The 19,251-nt window shown below is 41.0% G+C and overlaps 1 protein-coding gene across 1 annotated transcript in view; it reads left to right on the forward strand.

The window, feature by feature from the left end:
- rbl1 (retinoblastoma-like 1 (p107)) overlaps nt 1-19,251 on the forward strand; it is a 49,675-nt gene that overhangs the window by 14,589 nt on the left and 15,835 nt on the right. Inside the window, exons 5-13 of the mRNA XM_034165933.1 lie at nt 1,354-1,482; nt 3,962-4,125; nt 4,411-4,475; nt 4,805-4,979; nt 5,593-5,759; nt 8,159-8,271; nt 8,922-9,025; nt 9,610-9,747; nt 16,289-16,453. Of these exons, the coding sequence (XP_034021824.1) occupies nt 1,354-1,482; nt 3,962-4,125; nt 4,411-4,475; nt 4,805-4,979; nt 5,593-5,759; nt 8,159-8,271; nt 8,922-9,025; nt 9,610-9,747; nt 16,289-16,453 (1,220 nt within the window). The remainder of the gene's footprint in view (nt 1-1,353; nt 1,483-3,961; nt 4,126-4,410; nt 4,476-4,804; nt 4,980-5,592; nt 5,760-8,158; nt 8,272-8,921; nt 9,026-9,609; nt 9,748-16,288; nt 16,454-19,251) is intronic.

Consider the following 19,251-nt stretch of genomic DNA (forward strand, 5'->3'; position numbering starts at 1 on the left):
CCTCACAGTATGTGGGTACCCACGATGGTCCCTGGACAAAGTGTAGAAGTCCTAGAAAACAAAGAGACCAGATAGACAGGAGACGGAGACAAGAAGAAGAGTGTCTCTCCCTTATTTAGGAGGAGTAGGGGAAAAACTACAGAGGATCTTCAGACAGCACAAAATCCCAGTTTACTTTAAACCGGTTAACACCTTGAGACAGAAATTAGTTCACCCTAAGGACAGGATCCCTAGTTACAAACAGAGCAATGTAGTGTATTATATCAGTCAGGAAAACTGTAATGAACACTACATAGGTGAGACTAAGCAACCTTTAAACAAGAGGCTATACCAGCACCGCAGAGAGGTCGCCAGTGGACCTCAGTCTGCAGTTCATCTCCACCTGAAAGACACTAACCACACGTTTGAGGACAAGGAAGTTAATATCTTAGCCAGAGAGAAGAAATGGTTTGAGAGAGGTGTCAAGGAAGCATTCTTTGTAAAACAGTTGAAACCCAGCCTTAACCGGGGGGCAGGTCTCAGACACGCTTTGTCCCCTGTTTACAATGGGGTACTCAGGTCAAAGCAGTTTCAGTCTTTTGTTCATGGTAATGAGACATTCACGTCATCAGGAGAGTCGTCAAGGGAGCCATCAGGGGAGGCTTCCATCCCATCATTAGGAGAGCGCTAACTAGAGCACAATAGGTGCTAATTAGAGCTATTGTTTAGTTACTAGCCTATAGCAGTCGGCCTCTCGGTAGGAGGGGTCTGGTTAGGTTAAAAACTCCAGCTTTTGTTGGCTTCTGGTTTATTCTTCTCTACAAGAGTCAAGACAGAAGTCAGACTACCAGAGCAAGAATTTTAGCTGAGGAAGCTTCTGTGATTTGAAGCGAAACGTCCTCACGTCAAGCAACTCAGTCCAGTCGAAGATTCAAGCTTCTCTACTATGTTGCACAGATGTAGAAAGTAAGAAGTATTCCATCTGGAAATGATGAGTGGCAGCAGAGAACTCCTCCAGAACAGAAGGACCTGGTCTGGAAAAGCTGAAGGAGAGAGAGAATCAGTGCAACAGAAAAAATAACAGTTCAGGTGGAATTGGGATTGTATTTAAACATTGGTTTGGTTTAACGTGTCCATGATTGACTGAGCCAGTTTATGAACACTTCAGCTGCTAAACACTGTGGTGAGTGGGAATTTGGGAACTGAAAAGTTCATCCTGTATTTTGTTGACTGCATAGATAGAACGTGTCTAACTTCATCTACGTGTGGATTTTGGGTTATTTTTCTCATTGTGTGTTCAGTCTCTTGACTTATTGAGATGCAGAGGAGTTCAGTGTATAATGTGATGCGTCTTTGTCTACGTACATCCTGCAGGTAACTTTCGTATGATTGGTGACGACCTGGTGAATTCATACCACCTGTTGCTCTGCTGTCTGGACTTGGTGTTTGGCAATGCGCTGCTTTGTGCCAACAGGAAGGACCTCATCAACCCAACATTCAAAGGTATCGCTCTGGTTGGTGTTTTTGTGAACCTGAAGCCCACATTGAACTTCACATTGACCATGGATATGTTATGTTGATGTACTCAACAAAAATATAAACGCAACACTTTTGGTTTTGCTCCCATTTTGTATGAGATGAACTCAAAGATCTAAAACTTTTTCCACATACACAATATCACCATTTCCCTCAAATATTGTTCACAAACCAGTCTAAATCTGTGATAGTGAGTACTTCTCCTTTGCTGAGATAATCCATCCCACCTCACAGGTGTGCCATACCAAGATGCTGATTAGACACCATGATTAGTGCACAGGTGTGCCTTAGACTGCCCACAATAAAAGGCCACTCTGAAAGGTGCAGTTTTATCACACAGCACAATGCCACAGATGTCGCAAGATTTGAGGGAGCGTGCAATTGGCATGCTGTCAGCAGGAATGTCAACCAGAGCTGTTGCTCGTGTATTGAATGTTCATTTCTCTACCATAAGCCGTCTCCAAAGGTGTTTCAGAGAATTTGGCAGTACATCCAACCAGCCTCACAACTGCAGACCACGTGTAACCACACCAGCCCAGGACCTCCACATCCAGCATGTTCACCTCCAAGATCGTCTGAGACCAGCCACTCAGACAGCTGCTGAAACAATCGGTTTGCATAACCAAAGAATTTCTGCACAAACTGTCAGAAACCGTCTCAGGGAAGCTCATCTGCATGCTCGTCGTCCTCATCGGGGTCTCGACCTGACTCCAGTTCTTCGTCGTAACCGACTTGAGTGGGCAAATGCTCACATTCGCTGGCGTTTGGCACGTTGGAGAGGTGTTCTCTTCACGGATGAATCCCGGTTCACACTGTCCAGGGCAGATGGCAGACAGCGTGTGTGGCGTCGCGTGGGTGAGCGGTTTTCTGATGTCAATGTTGTGGATCGAGTGGCCCATGGTGGCGGTGGGGTTATGGTATGGGCAGGCGTCTGTTATGGACGAAGAACACAGGTGCATTTTATTGATGGCATTTTGAATACACAGAGATACCGTGACGAGATCCTGAGGCCCATTGTTGTGCCATACATCCAAGAACATCACCTCATGTTGCAGCAGGATAATGCACGGCCCCATGTTGCAAGGATCTGTACACAATTCTTGGAAGCTGAAAATGTCTCAGTTCTTGCATGGCCGGCATACTCCCGGACATGTCACCCATTGAGCATGTTTGGGATGCTCTGGACCGTCGTATACGACAGCGTGTACCAGTTCCTGCCAATATCCAGCAACTTCGCACAGCCATTGAAGAGGAGTGGACCAACATTCCACAGGCCACAATTGACAACCTGATCAACTCTATGCGAAGGAGATGTGTTGCACTGCATGAGGCAAATGGTGGTCACACCAGATACTGACTGGTATCCCCCCCCAATAAAACAAAACTGCACCTTTCAGAGTGGCCTTTTATTGTGTGCAGTCTAAGGCACACCTGTGCACTAATCATGGTGTCTAATCAGCATCTTGGTATGGCACACCTGTGAGGTGGGATGGATTATCTCAGCAAAGGAGAAGTACTCACTATCACAGATTTAGACTGGTTTGTGAACAATATTTGAGGGAAATGGTGATATTGTGTATGTGGAAAAAGTTTTAGATCTTTGAGTTCATCTCATACAAAATGGGAGCAAAACCAAAAGTGTTGCGTTTATATTTTTGTTGAGTGTAGATATGATGGCATGCAGTGTGAGCGAAGATGTAGGCATGCTAGAAGTTTGTGTAAAATTGTAGTTTTTGATTTTGTTCATCAGCCTGTCAACAACAACATCCCAATTGAAGTATCCAAGCATTCCTAGTCCATCAGGTATCAAGTTTTGTCCAAATATCAAGGTAACTTGATTTCTTTGTAGGTCTCCTACCAGACAACTCAGACACCTACGGATCATCAGTCAACAATAAGTAACCTTAGCCTGATTAAACATGATTGACTGTCCATCCGTGGTTCTCAAGACCAGGCACCTAAGTGGCCCTACTGTCCTATTTTACTCTTCCTTTTTAGATATACCTTTGTATACTGGCATAGTTCCACCTTAGAATTGGAATATAATATATAAGATATACTTTACTGAATTTTCATGACTCTATTTTCTTATAGTTCACAAACCACATGGGGCTGAGACCAGGTTCGAGGATGTTTAAAATGGGATGGAACATTTGGGAATACAAGTTCTTTTTTCACAAAATGTGGTGAAAATGTTAGTTTGTGGCTTTAATAGACATTACGTTTTAGAGCAGATATAATCGGTAAAAAGTCAGAATCATGATTTGCTCTGAATGTTGGGTCCAGCATGCGGTCCCGACATTACCATTATGTTAGCTTGACTGATCCACTAGGAGCACAACATACTAATGTTTTGAGAGAGAGATGAGAGTGTGTGTGAGATTAAGCAGTTAAGAATGAGAAGTTTTTGGTGCGTGTGTGAACATATGTTACTTTGTGTGTTTAGGACTGCCTGCTGCCTGTCGTGCTGACGGTCACCTGTCACCAGACGAGTCCCCTCCGTGTTTGTTGGAGAGGCTGTGTGAGCTTCACGATGGCCTGGTGGTGGATGCCAAAGGCATCAAACGCCATTACTTCAGACCATACATACAGAAACTGTTCCACAGACGGGTATACACACATACACACTTGTCCGTGCACTGATTGTCCAACTGTGGTGCTATAAACCCATATGACAGCACCTGATACAATAGGTCTATGGGGGTGGAATGGCAAAAAATTTTGTTCCTTTCCTGAGTTCTCTTTCTTTTCCTGTTTCCACCCACTTGTGTTGGAGTCCATATAGTCACTAATGTATAGACAAAAATTCCCATAAGCCTCAGTAGTTATATTCATGTAAAATGAATTTGTATGATTTTGAGCCTGATTCCAGTTTTTATTTTAATTGTCCTTCAGATTCTAAGAGGCAATGAGGAGCTTTTGACAGAACTGCTGGATCCTCAGAACTTTGTGGAGAACAAGTAAGCAAATTGCAGAGGTGTCAAACCGGTTCCAGAAAGGGCTGAAAGGGTACAGGTTTTTTGTGCAGCTACCCTCTCCAGCAGGTGATTTCAGTGATTAACTGATTCCATCTGCTCAAAGTGATGTTAATCAGTGATATCACCTGCTGGAGTGGGTGGTTGCACAGAAAACCTTCACCCTCTCAGCCCTTTCTGGAACTGGTTTGATACCTCTGGATTAGGGAGTTGTTTTCCAGTTTGGATTATCCTGCAGCTGTCGCTGGATTTTCTTTTTCTGATCTCCACATTTATCTACATGTAGTTTATCGTTGTGTGTTTTTAACTTACAGTAAAGCCATAAACAGGGAATATGAGGAGTATGTGTTGACGGTGGGAGATTTTGATGAGAGAGTGTTTCTGGGAGCCGATGCTGATGAAGAAATTGGGACTCCGAGGAAGATTTTACAGGAGTCCTCCAGCAGCCAACCGATGGTTCAGAGTCAGCTGCGGCAACATGTAGAAAAGGTATATGCACACACACACACACACACACACACAAAAACACAAAGTCCATAGTAATACACAGATGCATACACACCTCTTATGTAGTAAGACACAGGCGCGCACACACCCTCCCACCTGTTGTTTCGTAAGGCACAGACGCGCACACACCTGTTACGTAGTAAGACACAGGTGCGCACACATATCTGTTGCATAGTAAGGCACACCCAGTCCACTGTGTGGAGAGCTGATTGGTGCCCTCACCTTCATCCTTTATCATTCATGCAATCACAGGGTTGCTGGTCATGGTTTCAGGATAGACGTATTCGCCCTAATATGAAATCATATTGGATGATTGTCTTCACTTTGTCCAATCAAAGCCTTATTTTGGTTCAAAGAACAGCAATAACCACATTTGTGTGAGTCAGATTAACAGATCCCGGATCTTCAAGTTTATTTATTTTTTTATTTTTTTAAAGCAACATATAAAGAAGGAGCTGGTCTCAAAAACTGGTCCAAAACTCTGGCAGCAGCATTTTGGAAGCCAATTGACTGCCGGTTCTGTTGTCCTGCATCTTAATCCTCATCAAGGAACTGTGGGGTAGAATTAAAAACAAAATGTTCTCTTTCTCTTTAGACAGGTTCTTTAGCTCCATCCACTCCTCTGACCGGCCAAGCCTACTTAAAGGAGAAAGACCTACTCGTCACACCTGTTTCCTCTGCGACGCAGAGTGTTAGCCGGCTGCAGAGCATGGTGGTGGGCTTGAGGACCGCCCCCAGCAGCCAGCTAATGCAGATTTTCAAGTCAGTTTTTCCTTTTGGCCTCTCTTTTTTTTTACCCTTTCTTCCCAGCAGAATTTTGTGCATCAGAGCAGAATATTGTAGCCCCTTCCATGACCTTTGACTTATACTCAGTGGTGGGCGAAGATAACCAAAAAATTGACTTCGATAACAGATAATCAGATAACTGAAAAGTTATCTTTGATAAAGATAAACCACCCAAAAATGTATCGGAAGTTACAGATAACCGATAAATTCCAGTATTGTCTCTGGTACATTTGCAACTACTAATAAACTGAATTTGAGTTTTAACACCACGATCGCTTTTGGAAGCATCAAAAGCGACAACAGACCCAAACAATGAGCCCGCACTTCTATGTTTGAACATCCTGCCCCCTGCTGGAAGCTCTTGTTTACTACACGGCTTCCAGCACAGAAGCAAGCTGAGAGCAACCACAAAGCCAGCTCTCTACCAATCACAATGCTCCGGTCAGGCAGAGGTCTTGGAAAATAAAGTCATGCTGACTTGTGGTTTGGTGTGAATACTGATAGAATAACTTTATTAATGTTAGTTCTGTCATTTGTACAAAGTTAAAATATAACATATATTAATGTTGAATAATGCACTAATTCTGAGGTTTTGTAACAGTGCCTCTGCTAAACACTGATTGGTTCAGTCATTCATTATGTAAACCAACACGTTAATATGACGTGTCATGTGTTGGTGTTTACACATAAATGTGCTTTTGTAAAATATTCCATTTTTTATTTGTAAAAACAGGCATTTTTACAGAGCCCTGGAAGTATCATTGCAAAATTTTTTGCATGTGGAGAGAATGTGCGCTCTTTTATGATGTTGTAAAACGTGCACTCAATATTGTCTTGGCACATAAATGTTGGCTTTACACTGTGAGTGTTTTGGCCCTTTTTCAGGTGATTTTTCATTCGTGCGAGAATTTTTTGGACCGAGTTTCAGGTTAATCGCACGTCCTGCATCGTGTAGTGTACATGGAGTAACAAGCTGCGTTTAACATTTCACGACCACCTCCTGATCGCCGATCGTATGGTCAGATGAACATCAAACCTGTTTGATATTATTATGGTCGGCCGTCGTGAGGGTATCCTGCTGCTGAAGAGCTACAAGCGTCCAACCACTCGCTCTGTGCCTGTGCAAACACCGCAGAGCTGTCTTGTAATGTTTTTGTTGTTGTTTTGTTTTGTTTTTAAACTTTGATGTCTCCCATCGAGAGTTTTTGTAAATTAAGTTTGAAAAAAGCTTACGTTTTGCTTCTGGAAACACTAGTTTGACGTGGTTTTTGAACATACAATGTGTGTGAGAACATAAATCAGGCGCTCTGAACTTTTACGCCGTGCGGTTCTGTTGTACAGTTTGAACTGAAACCGAGTACAGTGATTAAAAATATCATACAGTGCTCAGCTTCAGGGCGAATACTGCCATGAACACTACTGGCCAGTAGATGGCAGTAGAGGCCTTGAAAACTTGCCAAAACAAAATCCCAGATAATCCATGTCTGCTACATTTAAGATGCGTGGAATTTAACAAACGCAAATACAGGCACTAGAGTTTAATGGTGTTGTCCATGGAGCCTGAACAGAGTGTCTGAAATGCATTTGTCCTGTCGTGAACGTACTGAGATTACCCTATCCTACCCATAATGGACTGCTGGCCACAGCATGTGCTCACTAAAACCTTAAAAAATAGCACGTTACTTTAAAACTAAAACATTTATCTGATGTTTTCACTTTATAAAACTTCAGACATGACAGTAATTTGAAAAAACTTGTCCAAAATTAGTTTGGTTAAAATTTGGACCATAAGTTAAAAATGTATGCCTCTGGATGACTTGGGTGATATTGCCAGTGTATCATTATGGTGTTAAAGGAATTTTTTTTTTTTTTTTTTTTTTTGTGACCAGCTCTCCTTTGCCTGCAGAGGATAGAGTGGTTTCTCCTGGAAGCAGCTCTCTTCTGTTTGCAGAGGGTGGAACTATACATCTGTTAGGAAACTTTTAACAGGTAGGTGCTCAACTGATTTTAAATTTTAAAAATGTTTGCCGCTGTTCAGCTTTGTTTACTACGTTATCGGTCTAAAATTTATCGGAAGATAATTAGTCCGATAATGGTTTTTAAAGTTATCTAAAAAGATAATCCGATAATGAAAACATTATCTTCGATAATTATCTGTTACCGGATTATCGTAACTGTGCCCACCACTGATTATACTAAATGTTATATGTATCCAAACAATGGCAGTGAGGAAGGCAGCAGGATTGTATTTTTTAAATTATGCAGATGGATAGATGTAATAAATAAGTACTTGACATGATTTTTTTTCTTTCTTTTTTTTAATGGGCCAAACTTTACAAAAACTGTGGCGCAAACCATGTCCTCTGCTGTTCCAGATCCTGTTCCAAAGATCCCACAGACTCTATCCTGGCCAGAGTGAAGACTCTGGGACAAATGTTTAAAGAACGTTACACCAGTGATTCAGAAGACGTGCCTGGCTCTCATATAGGTACAAAACACAGACAGACAAAAAGAAATCAGGGTTTTCAGTGATTGTCCTGAATATGTGGGTCAGTTTTCTTGTTCGCTCATTCTTACAACACATTTTTACTCACTGTGCACTCAATTTTTCATTGCACCTGCAAGTCCTGCACCTGTATGGAAATAGCACAAATTTGTAGACCTTAAAAATGTCTTTTGTGCTCCATAACAAGAGATTGGCTGAATTCTTGTCATGTGACTGTTGGTCTCAGCTGAGTTGTTTAAGGCTTCCCAGTTGTGCTAAGGTGATTTTTATTTATTTTTTTTTTTTAGCAGGAACTGAGTTATGCAGCTGATTTTATTTTTTTTGCAAAGTCTTGTAGAATTGTGATGCATTCAGTGTATATGATTAGTTCAGTGCTCCTCATAAATTTCAAAACCTGATGATTATTTGTATTTTTAGAGTTTGTGGCAATAATAAATGATTTCTGCTGTGCTAAAAATATAGAAAACATCAATTAAGGGTCTGTGTAGCTAAGTACAACTTTGCCCCAGCAGTCTGCAGCTTCATACATTTTCCCAAACTCATTGCAGAGGAACTTTGCTGTAACCTGTTATACAGTAAAGCATTTATTTATCTGCATTTTATTATGATTATTTGTCTGTGTTTCCTTTCAGACTTTGCAGAGAACCGCATGAAGCTGGCTGAGATACTGTACTATAAGGTCCTTGAGAATGTCATGGTTCAGGAGACCAAGCGTCTTCAAGGCAAAGACATGAGCGTAAGCAGCAGCAGTGTGTGCTTTCAGAACATAAGTGGGTTTAAATAGGTGCAGTCAAATAAGTGACACACTGCTCTACTCACAGCAGTTTCTGCAGGTTGTTTGTAGCCTAAAACCACTGTGTTGATGCGCTGAGACTAACGGTGTGTATACATTTTTAAAAAGTTTCTGTGTAGCCTCTCAGTTGTTTCCATAGGAGAGAAGCTTGAATCTTCGACTGGACTGGGTTGCTTGACATGAGGACTTTTTAAAAACATAAAAAAAAACACTTATAGTTTGTACTTACACTTATAGTACCTGCTCTTCACCCAGGCAGAGTGGGGTACATCTTCCATTCTTAATAATTCGGGACTATTAGGATCTGCATTAATGTAAAAAAAAAAAAATCTTGTGACGTTAACGTCACAGATATCTGAGGCCAAACAGATGATGCGTTTGAGGTGGCTGATGGACTGATTGTGTGTGTGTGTGTGTGTGTGTGTGTGTGTGTGTGTGTGTGTGTGTGTGTGTGTGTGTGTGTGTGTGTGTGTGTGTGTGTGTGTGTGTGTGTGTGTGTGTGTGTGTGTGTGTGTGTGTTTGTTTAGGTGTTGTTGGAGCAGGATATCTTCCATTGTTCTCTCATGGCGTGTTGTCTGGAGGTGGTCTTATTCTCTTACAGCTCCCAGAGAACCTTTCCCTGGATCATCAATGTCTTCAAACTGGCTCCATTCTATTTCTTTAAGGTACCATTTAAACGATGTCCTTATTGTCAGTGTGTCTGAACGAGGACTATGTATGTATTTATGTAAATAAAGGTGCCTTGACACTTGCACACATTTTACCCCCATACTGCCATGCAATTCATCATGCCAACTGTGCATAGTTTTAAGCAGAAATTGAACTTTTGCGTGTCCCCTCCCCAAAGAAATCAGGGTGTCCAAAATTTTAGGTGCCAACCAGCATTGCGCATATCCAACTCGCGGGGGTGAAATTTTTGATTAAAATAGTGCCTCGAGTACCCCTGACTACATGTACAGTTTTAAAGACGGGAGCGTATAGAATAGAATGTCTTTATTGTCATTGTGCATATGAGCACAACAAAATTAAAAGTGCAACCTCCCCTCACGATGCATATACACATAATAAATAAACCCTAAAATGATACTAAAATTAGTACAATGAAACTTGGCAAAGCTTCTGGGGAAAACCTGGTCTTGTTAGGAGAGACGGCATCCATCCCACTTTGGATGGAGCAGCTCTCATTTCTAGAAATCTGGCCAATTTTCTTAAATCCTCCAAACCGTGACTATCCAGGGTTGGGACCAGGAAGCAGAGTTGTAGTCTTACACAACTCTCTGCAGCTTCTCTCCCCCTGCCATCCCCTCATTACCCCATCCCCGTAGAGACGGTGCCTGCTCCCAGACTACCAATAACCAGCAAAAATCTATTTAAGCATAAAAATTCAAAAAGAAAAAATAATATAGCACCTTCAACTGCACTACAGACTAAAACAGTTAAATGTGGTCTATTAAACATTAGGTCTCTCTCTTCTAAGTCCCTGTTGGTAAATGATATAATAATTGATCAACATATTGATTTATTCTGCCTAACAGAAACCTGGTTACAGCAGGATGAATATGTTAGTTTAAATGAGTCAACACCCCCGAGTCACACTAACTGTCAGAATGCTCGTAGCACGGGCCGGGGCGGAGGATTAGCAGCAATCTTCCATTCCAGCTTATTAATTAATCAAAAACCCAGACAGAGCTTTAATTCATTTGAAAGCTTGTCTCTTAGTCTTGTCCATCCAAATTGGAAGTCCCAAAAACCAGTTTTATTTGTTATTATCTATCGTCCACCTGGTCGTTACTGTGAGTTTCTCTGTGAATTTTCAGACCTTTTGTCTGACTTAGTGCTTAGCTCAGATAAGATAATTATAGTGGGCGATTTTAACATCCACACAGATGCTGAGAATGACAGCCTCAACACTGCATTTAATCTATTATTAGACTCTATTGGCTTTGCTCAAAAACTAAATGCGTCCACCCACCACTTTAATCATATCTTAGATCTTGTTCTGACTTATGGTATGGAAATAGAAGACTTAACAGTATTCCCTGAAAACTCCCTTCTGTCTGATCATTTCTTAATAACATTTACATTTACTCTGATGGACTACCCAGCAGTGGGGAATAAGTTTCATTACACTAGAAGTCTTTCAGAAAGCGCTGTAACTAGGTTTAAGGATATGATTCCTTCTTTATGTTCTCTAATGCCATATACCAACATAGTGCAGAGTAGCTACCTAAACTCTGTAAGGGAGATAGAGTAGCTCGTCAATAGTTTTACATCCTCATTGAAGACAACTTTGGATGCTGTAGCTCCTCTGAAAAAGAGAGCTTTAAATCAGAAGTGTCTGACTCCGTGGTATAACTCACAAACTCGTAGCTTAAAGCAGATAACCCGTAAGTTGGAGAGGAAATGGCGTCTCACTAATTTAGAAGATCTTCACTTAGCCTGGAAAAAGAGTCTGTTGCTCTATAAAAAAGCCCTCCGTAAAGCTAGGACATCTTTCTACTCATCACTAATTGAAGAAAATAAGAACAACCCCAGGTTTCTTTTCAGCACTGTAGCCAGGCTGACAAAGAGTCAGAGCTCTATTGAGCTGAGTATTCCATTAACTTTAACTAGTAATGACTTCATGACTTTCTTTGCTAACAAAATTTTAACTATTAGAGAAAAAATTACTCATAACCATCCCAAAGACGTATCGTTATCTTTGGCTGCTTTCAGTGATGCCGGTATTTGGTTAGACTCTTTCTCTCCGATTGTTCTGTCTGAGTTATTTTCTTTAGTTACTTCATCCAAACCATCAACATGTTTATTAGACCCCATTCCTACCAGGCTGCTCAAGGAAGCCCTACCATTATTTAATGCTTCGATCTTAAATATGATCAATCTATCTTTGTTAGTTGGCTATGTACCACAGGCTTTTAAGGTGGCAGTAATTAAACCATTACTTAAAAAGCCATCACTTGACCCAGCTATCTTAGCTAATTATAGGCCAATCTCCAACCTTCCTTTTCTCTCAAAATTCTTGAAAGGGTAGTTGTAAAACAGCTAACTGATCATCTGCAGAGGAATGGTCTATTTGAAGAGTTTCAGTCAGGTTTTAGAATTCATCATAGTACAGAAACAGCATTAGTGAAGGTTACAAATGATCTTCTTATGGCCTCGGACAGTGGACTCATCTCTGTGCTTGTTCTGTTAGACCTCAGTGCTGCTTTTGATACTGTTGACCATAAAATTTTATTACAGAGATTAGAGCATGCCATAGGTATTAAAGGCACTGCGCTGCGGTGGTTTGAATCATATTTGTCTAATAGATTACAATTTGTTCATGTAAATGGGGAATCTTCTTCACAGACTAAAGTTAATTATGGAGTTCCACAAGGTTCTGTGCTAGGACCAATTTTATTCACTTTATACATGCTTCCCTTAGGCAGTATTATTAGACAGTATTGCTTAAATTTTCATTGTTACGCAGATGATACCCAGCTTTATCTATCCATGAAGCCAGAGGACACACACCAATTAGCTAAACTGCAGGATTGTCTTACAGACATAAAGACATGGATGACCTCTAATTTCCTGCTTTTAAACTCAGATAAAACTGAAGTTATTGTACTTGGCCCCACAAATCTTAGAAACATGGTGTCTAACCAGATCCTTACTCTGGATGGCATTACCCTGACCTCTAGTAATACTGTGAGAAATCTTGGAGTCATTTTTGATCAGGATATGTCATTCAAAGCGCATATTAAACAAATATGTAGGACTGCTTTTTTGCATTTGCGCAATATCTCTAAAATCAGAAAGGTCTTGTCTCAGAGTGATGCTGAAAAACTAATTCATGCATTTATTTCCTCTAGGCTGGACTATTGTAATTCATTATTATCAGGTTGTCCTAAAAGTTCCCTAAAAAGCCTTCAGTTAATTCAAAATGCTGCAGCTAGAGTACTGACGGGGACTAGAAGGAGAGAGCATATCTCACCCATATTGGCCTCTCTTCATTGGCTTCCTGTTAATTCTAGAATAGAATTTAAAATTCTTCTTCTTACTTATAAGGTTTTGAATAATCAGGTCCCATCTTATCTTAGGGACCTCGTAGTACCATATCACCCCAATAGAGCGCTTCGCTCTCAGACTGCAGGCTTACTTGTAGTTCCTAGGGTTTGTAAGAGTAGAATGGGAGGCAGAGCCTTCAGCTTTCAGGCTCCTCTCCTGTGGAACCAGCTCCCAATTCAGATCAGGGAGACAGACACCCTCTCTACTTTTAAGATTAGGCTTAAAACTTTCCTTTTTGCTAAAGCTTATAGTTAGGGCTGGATCAGGTGACCCTGAACCATCCCTTAGTTATGCTGCTATAGACGTAGACTGCTGGGGGGTTCCCATGATGCACTGTTTCTTTCTCTTTTGCTCTGTATGCACCACTCTGCATTTAATCATTAGTGATCGATCTCTGCTCCCCTCCACAGCATGTCTTTTTCCTGGTTCTCTCCCTCAGCCCCAACCAGTCCCAGCAGAAGACTGCCCCTCCCTGAGCCTGGTTCTGCTGGAGGTTTCTTCCTGTTAAAAGGGAGTTTTTCCTTCCCACTGTAGCCAAGTGCTTGCTCACAGGGGGTCGTTTTGACCGTTGGGGTTTTACATAATTATTGTATGGCCTTGCCTTACAATATAAAGTGCCTTGGGGCAACTGTTTGTTGTGATTTGGCGCTATATAAAAAAATTGATTGATTGATTGATTGAAACTGTGACTAAAAACACATAAATTCATCCTCACACAGTGCGGTAATCACATAAAAAAAATTTTTATAGCGCAGTATTTAGTGCACAAATGGCTCTTGCAACAAAACTGTGTTTCAGTCTTTGTTTTTGTTTTCAGTGATTTCCACATATCCAAAATGTCACAAAGACCACTAAAAAATCAATAAATATTTGGAGTCAATCTGGGTCAGGGGTCTGCAACCTTTACTGCATGGGTTATTCCGTCATTTGGAAAATTTAACCACACATACGCGTGCGCACGTGGTGTCATGCATGTTTTGGGGCCGAAATATGATCATCCCATTCTGTGCTAATCAAAACAGCAGCAATGTCAGCGTGGACTGCGGAGGAAGGGACTGTGTGAATTTTCACTCCTCTCCGCTCTGTTTACTACTTGCTATGAGCCACGGTCCTTCTCCTCTCTGTCTTTGTGGGAACATTGGCAGACACTCCCCAAGTAGAGCGAGGCGTGGCTTTGCTTTGAACCAAAGAAGCAATGATCCGACTCTGCTTCAATGGTTTGTCGCTTTATCTTAATTTTCCCCCGCTAAAACCCTAAAGAGCATATGTCTGTGTAATATTTACCTTTTTTATATTAAACTGACCTGTTATGGTCTTCTAAAACAGTTGATAGATAGGGCTGTCACGATTAGGAATTTCTGGAGACGATTAATTGTCAGACAAATAATTGCGATTGACGAATATATTGTCTATTTTTTTTCTTTTTTCCCCCTTCTTTATATTCTACTATTGTAGTATAATTACACAACTCTGGAAGAACGTTTGGCTTCTGTGAGTGGAGAAACTGGGAATGGTGCAACATTTTTATTTTTATCTTCATTTTACATACAGTCCCAACTTTTTCTGAATTGTGGTTGTTTCTGTTGCATTTCTGAAATTGTTTCTCCTCATCAGTCACGTTTTGTGCTGAAACACTGCATTAAGCCCATATTGAACAAATAAATACCTTTGGAAAATAACAGCTGTTAAAGTTCAGAGTTCTCACCTGCTTTTTGTGATCTGTGCATCTGAACATCACCACAGCTTCTCCATGTCAGGTTTTTTTTGTTTGTTTGTTTGTTTTTTGTGGCTCAGTTCATTCATATATTCTCATTTTTTAAATATGTTTTTAAAGCTATTTGACCGTTTATTTCATCTCATGATCTCATAAATTCAGCATACGACGCGCACATGGTGTGAACAGGACAGTAACGGCAGAATCACACCGGGAGAGAAAGTTCAGAGAGAAGTAAAAGCAGCTCCACGTTTTGTTTTTTTTTTTTTTACTTGTTCACTCGGGTTAAAATCCTCTCTCTGTTCCGTGCTCGCTGCGCACTGATGGTTCTCAGACTGTAACGTGTCGCGCCTGCATTCAGGAATCTCTCTCACGCACCCCCTCCCTCACAGTCTGCAGCCTGTTGACTCCGCGCGTGTGCACACACAGACACACACACACCGACAGCTCCGCATTTTAGATGGCTTTTGAAGAAGACGGCCACTGTTTTAATCGGCCGTCTTATCCAAACGGCAGGATGGATCGCTCCTCAGCCTCCATGTTATTTTCTCGCCTTAAGACGAGAGCGAGGCTGCAGCACAATGACGTCAGATTCTGAGTCGTTTTATGCTTTGTGGATAAAATAAATAATTCACGGTAATCGCGAATATGAAAAATAATCACAAATATGAAAAATAATCGCGATTGACGAATATTGTAATAATTGAGACAGCCCTATTGATAGATGTATTTTATAACTTACAAACGGGACCGATGCTAACATGTTAGCATGTCTATGGCGTTTTCAATTATAAAGTTAGCATTAAGCTGTTCGCATCTCAGCACAGTTTGTGTGCATGTTTTCTGTATAATAAATAATGGCTTAGTGTTGTCGTAAAAGAGTCAAATGTATTACAAATTATAATTTATTTATTTTTATTTATATATTAATAATAATCAGAAGAATCAGAATCGCCTTTATTGTCATTGTAATTTCCATTTAAACGAGATTTGAGTGCAACTACAAAAAGGTGCTTTCCGTGGTGGGAGTAATTTTTAGCCAAATGAAAGATTGTGAAATTTAACGGTAAATTATTCAGAGTATATGCACAACTAATATAAACATAAGCTAAGATGAAATGTGGACTAAGTAATGTAAAACGAGAATTATATACAACTGGTTAAGTTTAATGACAATTTGTTTCGGTCAAACCACATCTAAGCTGTGTTTTTACACAAAAAAATAAAATGCAGTAAATTGCACATTTGTGTCTTTTTCATGAAAATAACTTATTAAAGATCACACTTTAGTCAGGCCTTTAAAATACTTTTGGGGACTCTTGCTGTAATATGTTGTCAGTGGTTGAGATAGTTTCTGTAGGCATCTAAAAATGCTCATAATCAGATGAAACCTGATGGAAATCTCTCAAATTAATGAAAGAACATTATTTCTGCTTCTGCAGGTGATCGAGGTGTTTATCCGCTCTGAAGAAGGCCTGTCCAGAGACATGGTGAAGCATCTGAACGCGATCGAGGAGCAGGTTCTGGAGAGCAGAGCCTGGACTGCAGACTCTGCTCTGTGGAGTGCCCTCCAGACTGCCGGGAACAAGGTCCCCACTGTGGAGGAGGTCAGTGTGGAATCTAGACACACGTACAATGAAACAGTCACTGTGCTGCTGATATTATAAAAGCAGCATATTGACAAGGCTCAGCGCAAATCGACTGGTAAATTGAGAGCCTTGCCTTCCGTTTCAGCTCCTTCTTTACCATGATAGTCTGGTACAACATCTGTAAAATCTCAGATGCCGCCCCAATCCGTCTGTCAATCACCTGCTCCAATTTACCCCCAGTCGTGAACAAGACCCCGAGATACTTGAACACCTCCACTTGACTGAAAGAATACGATCTCGGATACAAGCAGCAGAAATGACATTCCTCTGTCAGGTATCTGAGCCTATACTCCTGGACAGGGCGAAAAGCTTGATTATCCGGGAGGGACTCAGCACAGAGCTGCTACTTCTTTGCATCAAAAGGAGCCAGCTGTGGTGTTTCAGGCATCTGGAAAGGATGCCCAGCAGTAGTCTCCCCTAAGGAGGTTTTCCAGGCATGTCCATCTGGGAGGAGGCCCCCGTCAAGACCCAGGACATGCTGAAATGATATTTCCCAGCTACCTTGGGATCCCACTGAAAGAGTTACAGGACTTGGCTGAGGATAGGGAAGTGTGGGTTGGGCTGCTTGCTCTACTGCCACTGTGACCCGAACCTGGAGGAATGGCTGAAAATGAATAAACATTGACAAGGTCTGCTATGCACATGTTTTAGTTATCTGTTTCTCTTGCATGTCTGACTATGCATTCAGGCACCACTGATATACCGGTTCGCTCGAACTGCATGATACCTTCTCAAACATATCTGCATTGCTGTTATTTTTTCAAATATACAATGCAGAAAAACACTTTAACTGTTGGAAATGGTGTCATTCCATAGTTTGTCCAGCAGATTGCAGTCCAACTGTATTGTTTGCATTGTTGTCATGGCTAGGACCCTCATTGCTCCTTGGTCAGATTAGCTACAAGAGACAGAGGCAAAGCAGTTAGCTGCCATTCATTTTCAGTCAGAGTGGCATTTAACAGCAATAAGAGACAAGTGATCACTCTGCCGCCAGCTAGGTGGGCCAGACCAGACAAGAAGTCTATTTTATGTAAATGCTGATAGATGTGACAATCTGAGTGAAGGCAGCACTATGTACGTTAGTTGTTTGGTGGTTATATTCATAGTTTTTTATAATAAAGTTAATGTTTAAAGCCTCACTTTCAAGTTTTCAATTTATTTTCATTTATATAGCGCCAAATCACAACAAAGTTGCCTCAAGGCATTTCACACAAGTAAGGTCTAACCTTACCAACACCCAGAGTAAGCACACAGGCAACAGTGGTAAGGAAAAACTCCCTCTGATGATTTGAGGAAGAAACCTCAAGCAGACCAGACTCAAAAGAGGTGACCCTCTGCTTGGGCCATGCTACCGATGCAATTTACAACCCCAATTCCAATGAAGTTGGGACATTGTGTAAAATGTAAATACAAACAGAATACAATGATTTGCAAATCCTCTTCGACCTATATTCAGTTGGCACAAAGACGAGATAATTAATATTCAGACTGATATTTGCTCATTTTGAAATTTATGCATGCAACACATTTAAAAAAAACTGGGACGGGGCAACAAAAAGACTGGGAAGGTTGATCAGTGCTCAAAGAACACCTGTTTGGAAACAGGTGAGTGTCATAATTGGGTATAAAAGGAGCATCCCCAAAAGGCTCAGCCGTTCACAAGCACAGATGGGGCGAGGATCACCACTTTGTGAACAACTGCATGAAAAAATACTCCAACAGTTTAAGAACAATGTTTCTCAATGTTCAATTGCAAGGAATTTAGGGATTCCATCATCTACAGTCCATAATATAATCAGAAGATTCAGAGAATCTGGAGAACTTTCTATCCGTAAGTGGCAAGGCCAAAAATGAACATTGAATGCCCGTGACCTTCGATCCCTCAGGCAACACTGCATTAAAAACCAACATCATTGTGTGAAGGATCTTACCGCGTGGGACCTCAGAAGATCATTGTCAGTTAGCACAGTTTGTTGCTACATCTGCAAGTTAAAACTCTACCATGCAAAGCGAAAGTCATACATCAACAACATCCAGAAACGCTGCCGCCTTCTCTGGACAGAAGCAAAGTGGGAAAGTGTGCTGTGGTCTGAGTCCACATTTCAAATTGTTTTTGGAAATCATGGACATCGTGTCCTCTGGACAAAGGAGGATAAAGACCATCCAGATTGTTACCAGCGCAAAGTTCAGAAGCCAGCATCTCTGATGGTATGGGGGTGTGTTAGTGCCCATGGCATGGGCAACTTAACTTACCACTGTTCCAGCTTTTTTGAAACGTGTTGCAAGCATCCATTTCAAAATGAGCAAATATTTGCACAAAAACAATAAAGTTTATCAGTTTGAACATTAAATATCTTGGCTTTGTGGTGTATTCAATTGAATATAAGGTGAAGACGATTTGCAAATCATTCTATTCTGTTTTTATTTCCATTTTACACAACGTCCCAACTTCACTGGAATTAGGGTTGTACAAAACAACTCACAAACGAATGGAGAGGAGGGTTGCAGAAACAGACACCACACCCATCTCTGGATGGAACCGCACCTCAAACAGAAAAAAAAACAATCAGGCATCAGAAAGACAACAAATACAGTATAATTTGTCAGAATTAAGCAACAAGAAAAACAAGAAATACTAATGTGATCACTGGCCACTAGCCCTAAGCTTCAATAAAGGCCCAGAATTTAGATAAAGTTGAAGCCGCAGCACGCTCCGTTTCCTAATAAAATTTATTTAGAAGGGTGAAAAGCATAGT

Source organism: Thalassophryne amazonica, chromosome 3 (assembly GCF_902500255.1).
Source record: "Thalassophryne amazonica chromosome 3, fThaAma1.1, whole genome shotgun sequence".
In the NCBI taxonomy this organism is placed as follows: Eukaryota; Metazoa; Chordata; class Actinopteri; order Batrachoidiformes; family Batrachoididae; genus Thalassophryne; species Thalassophryne amazonica.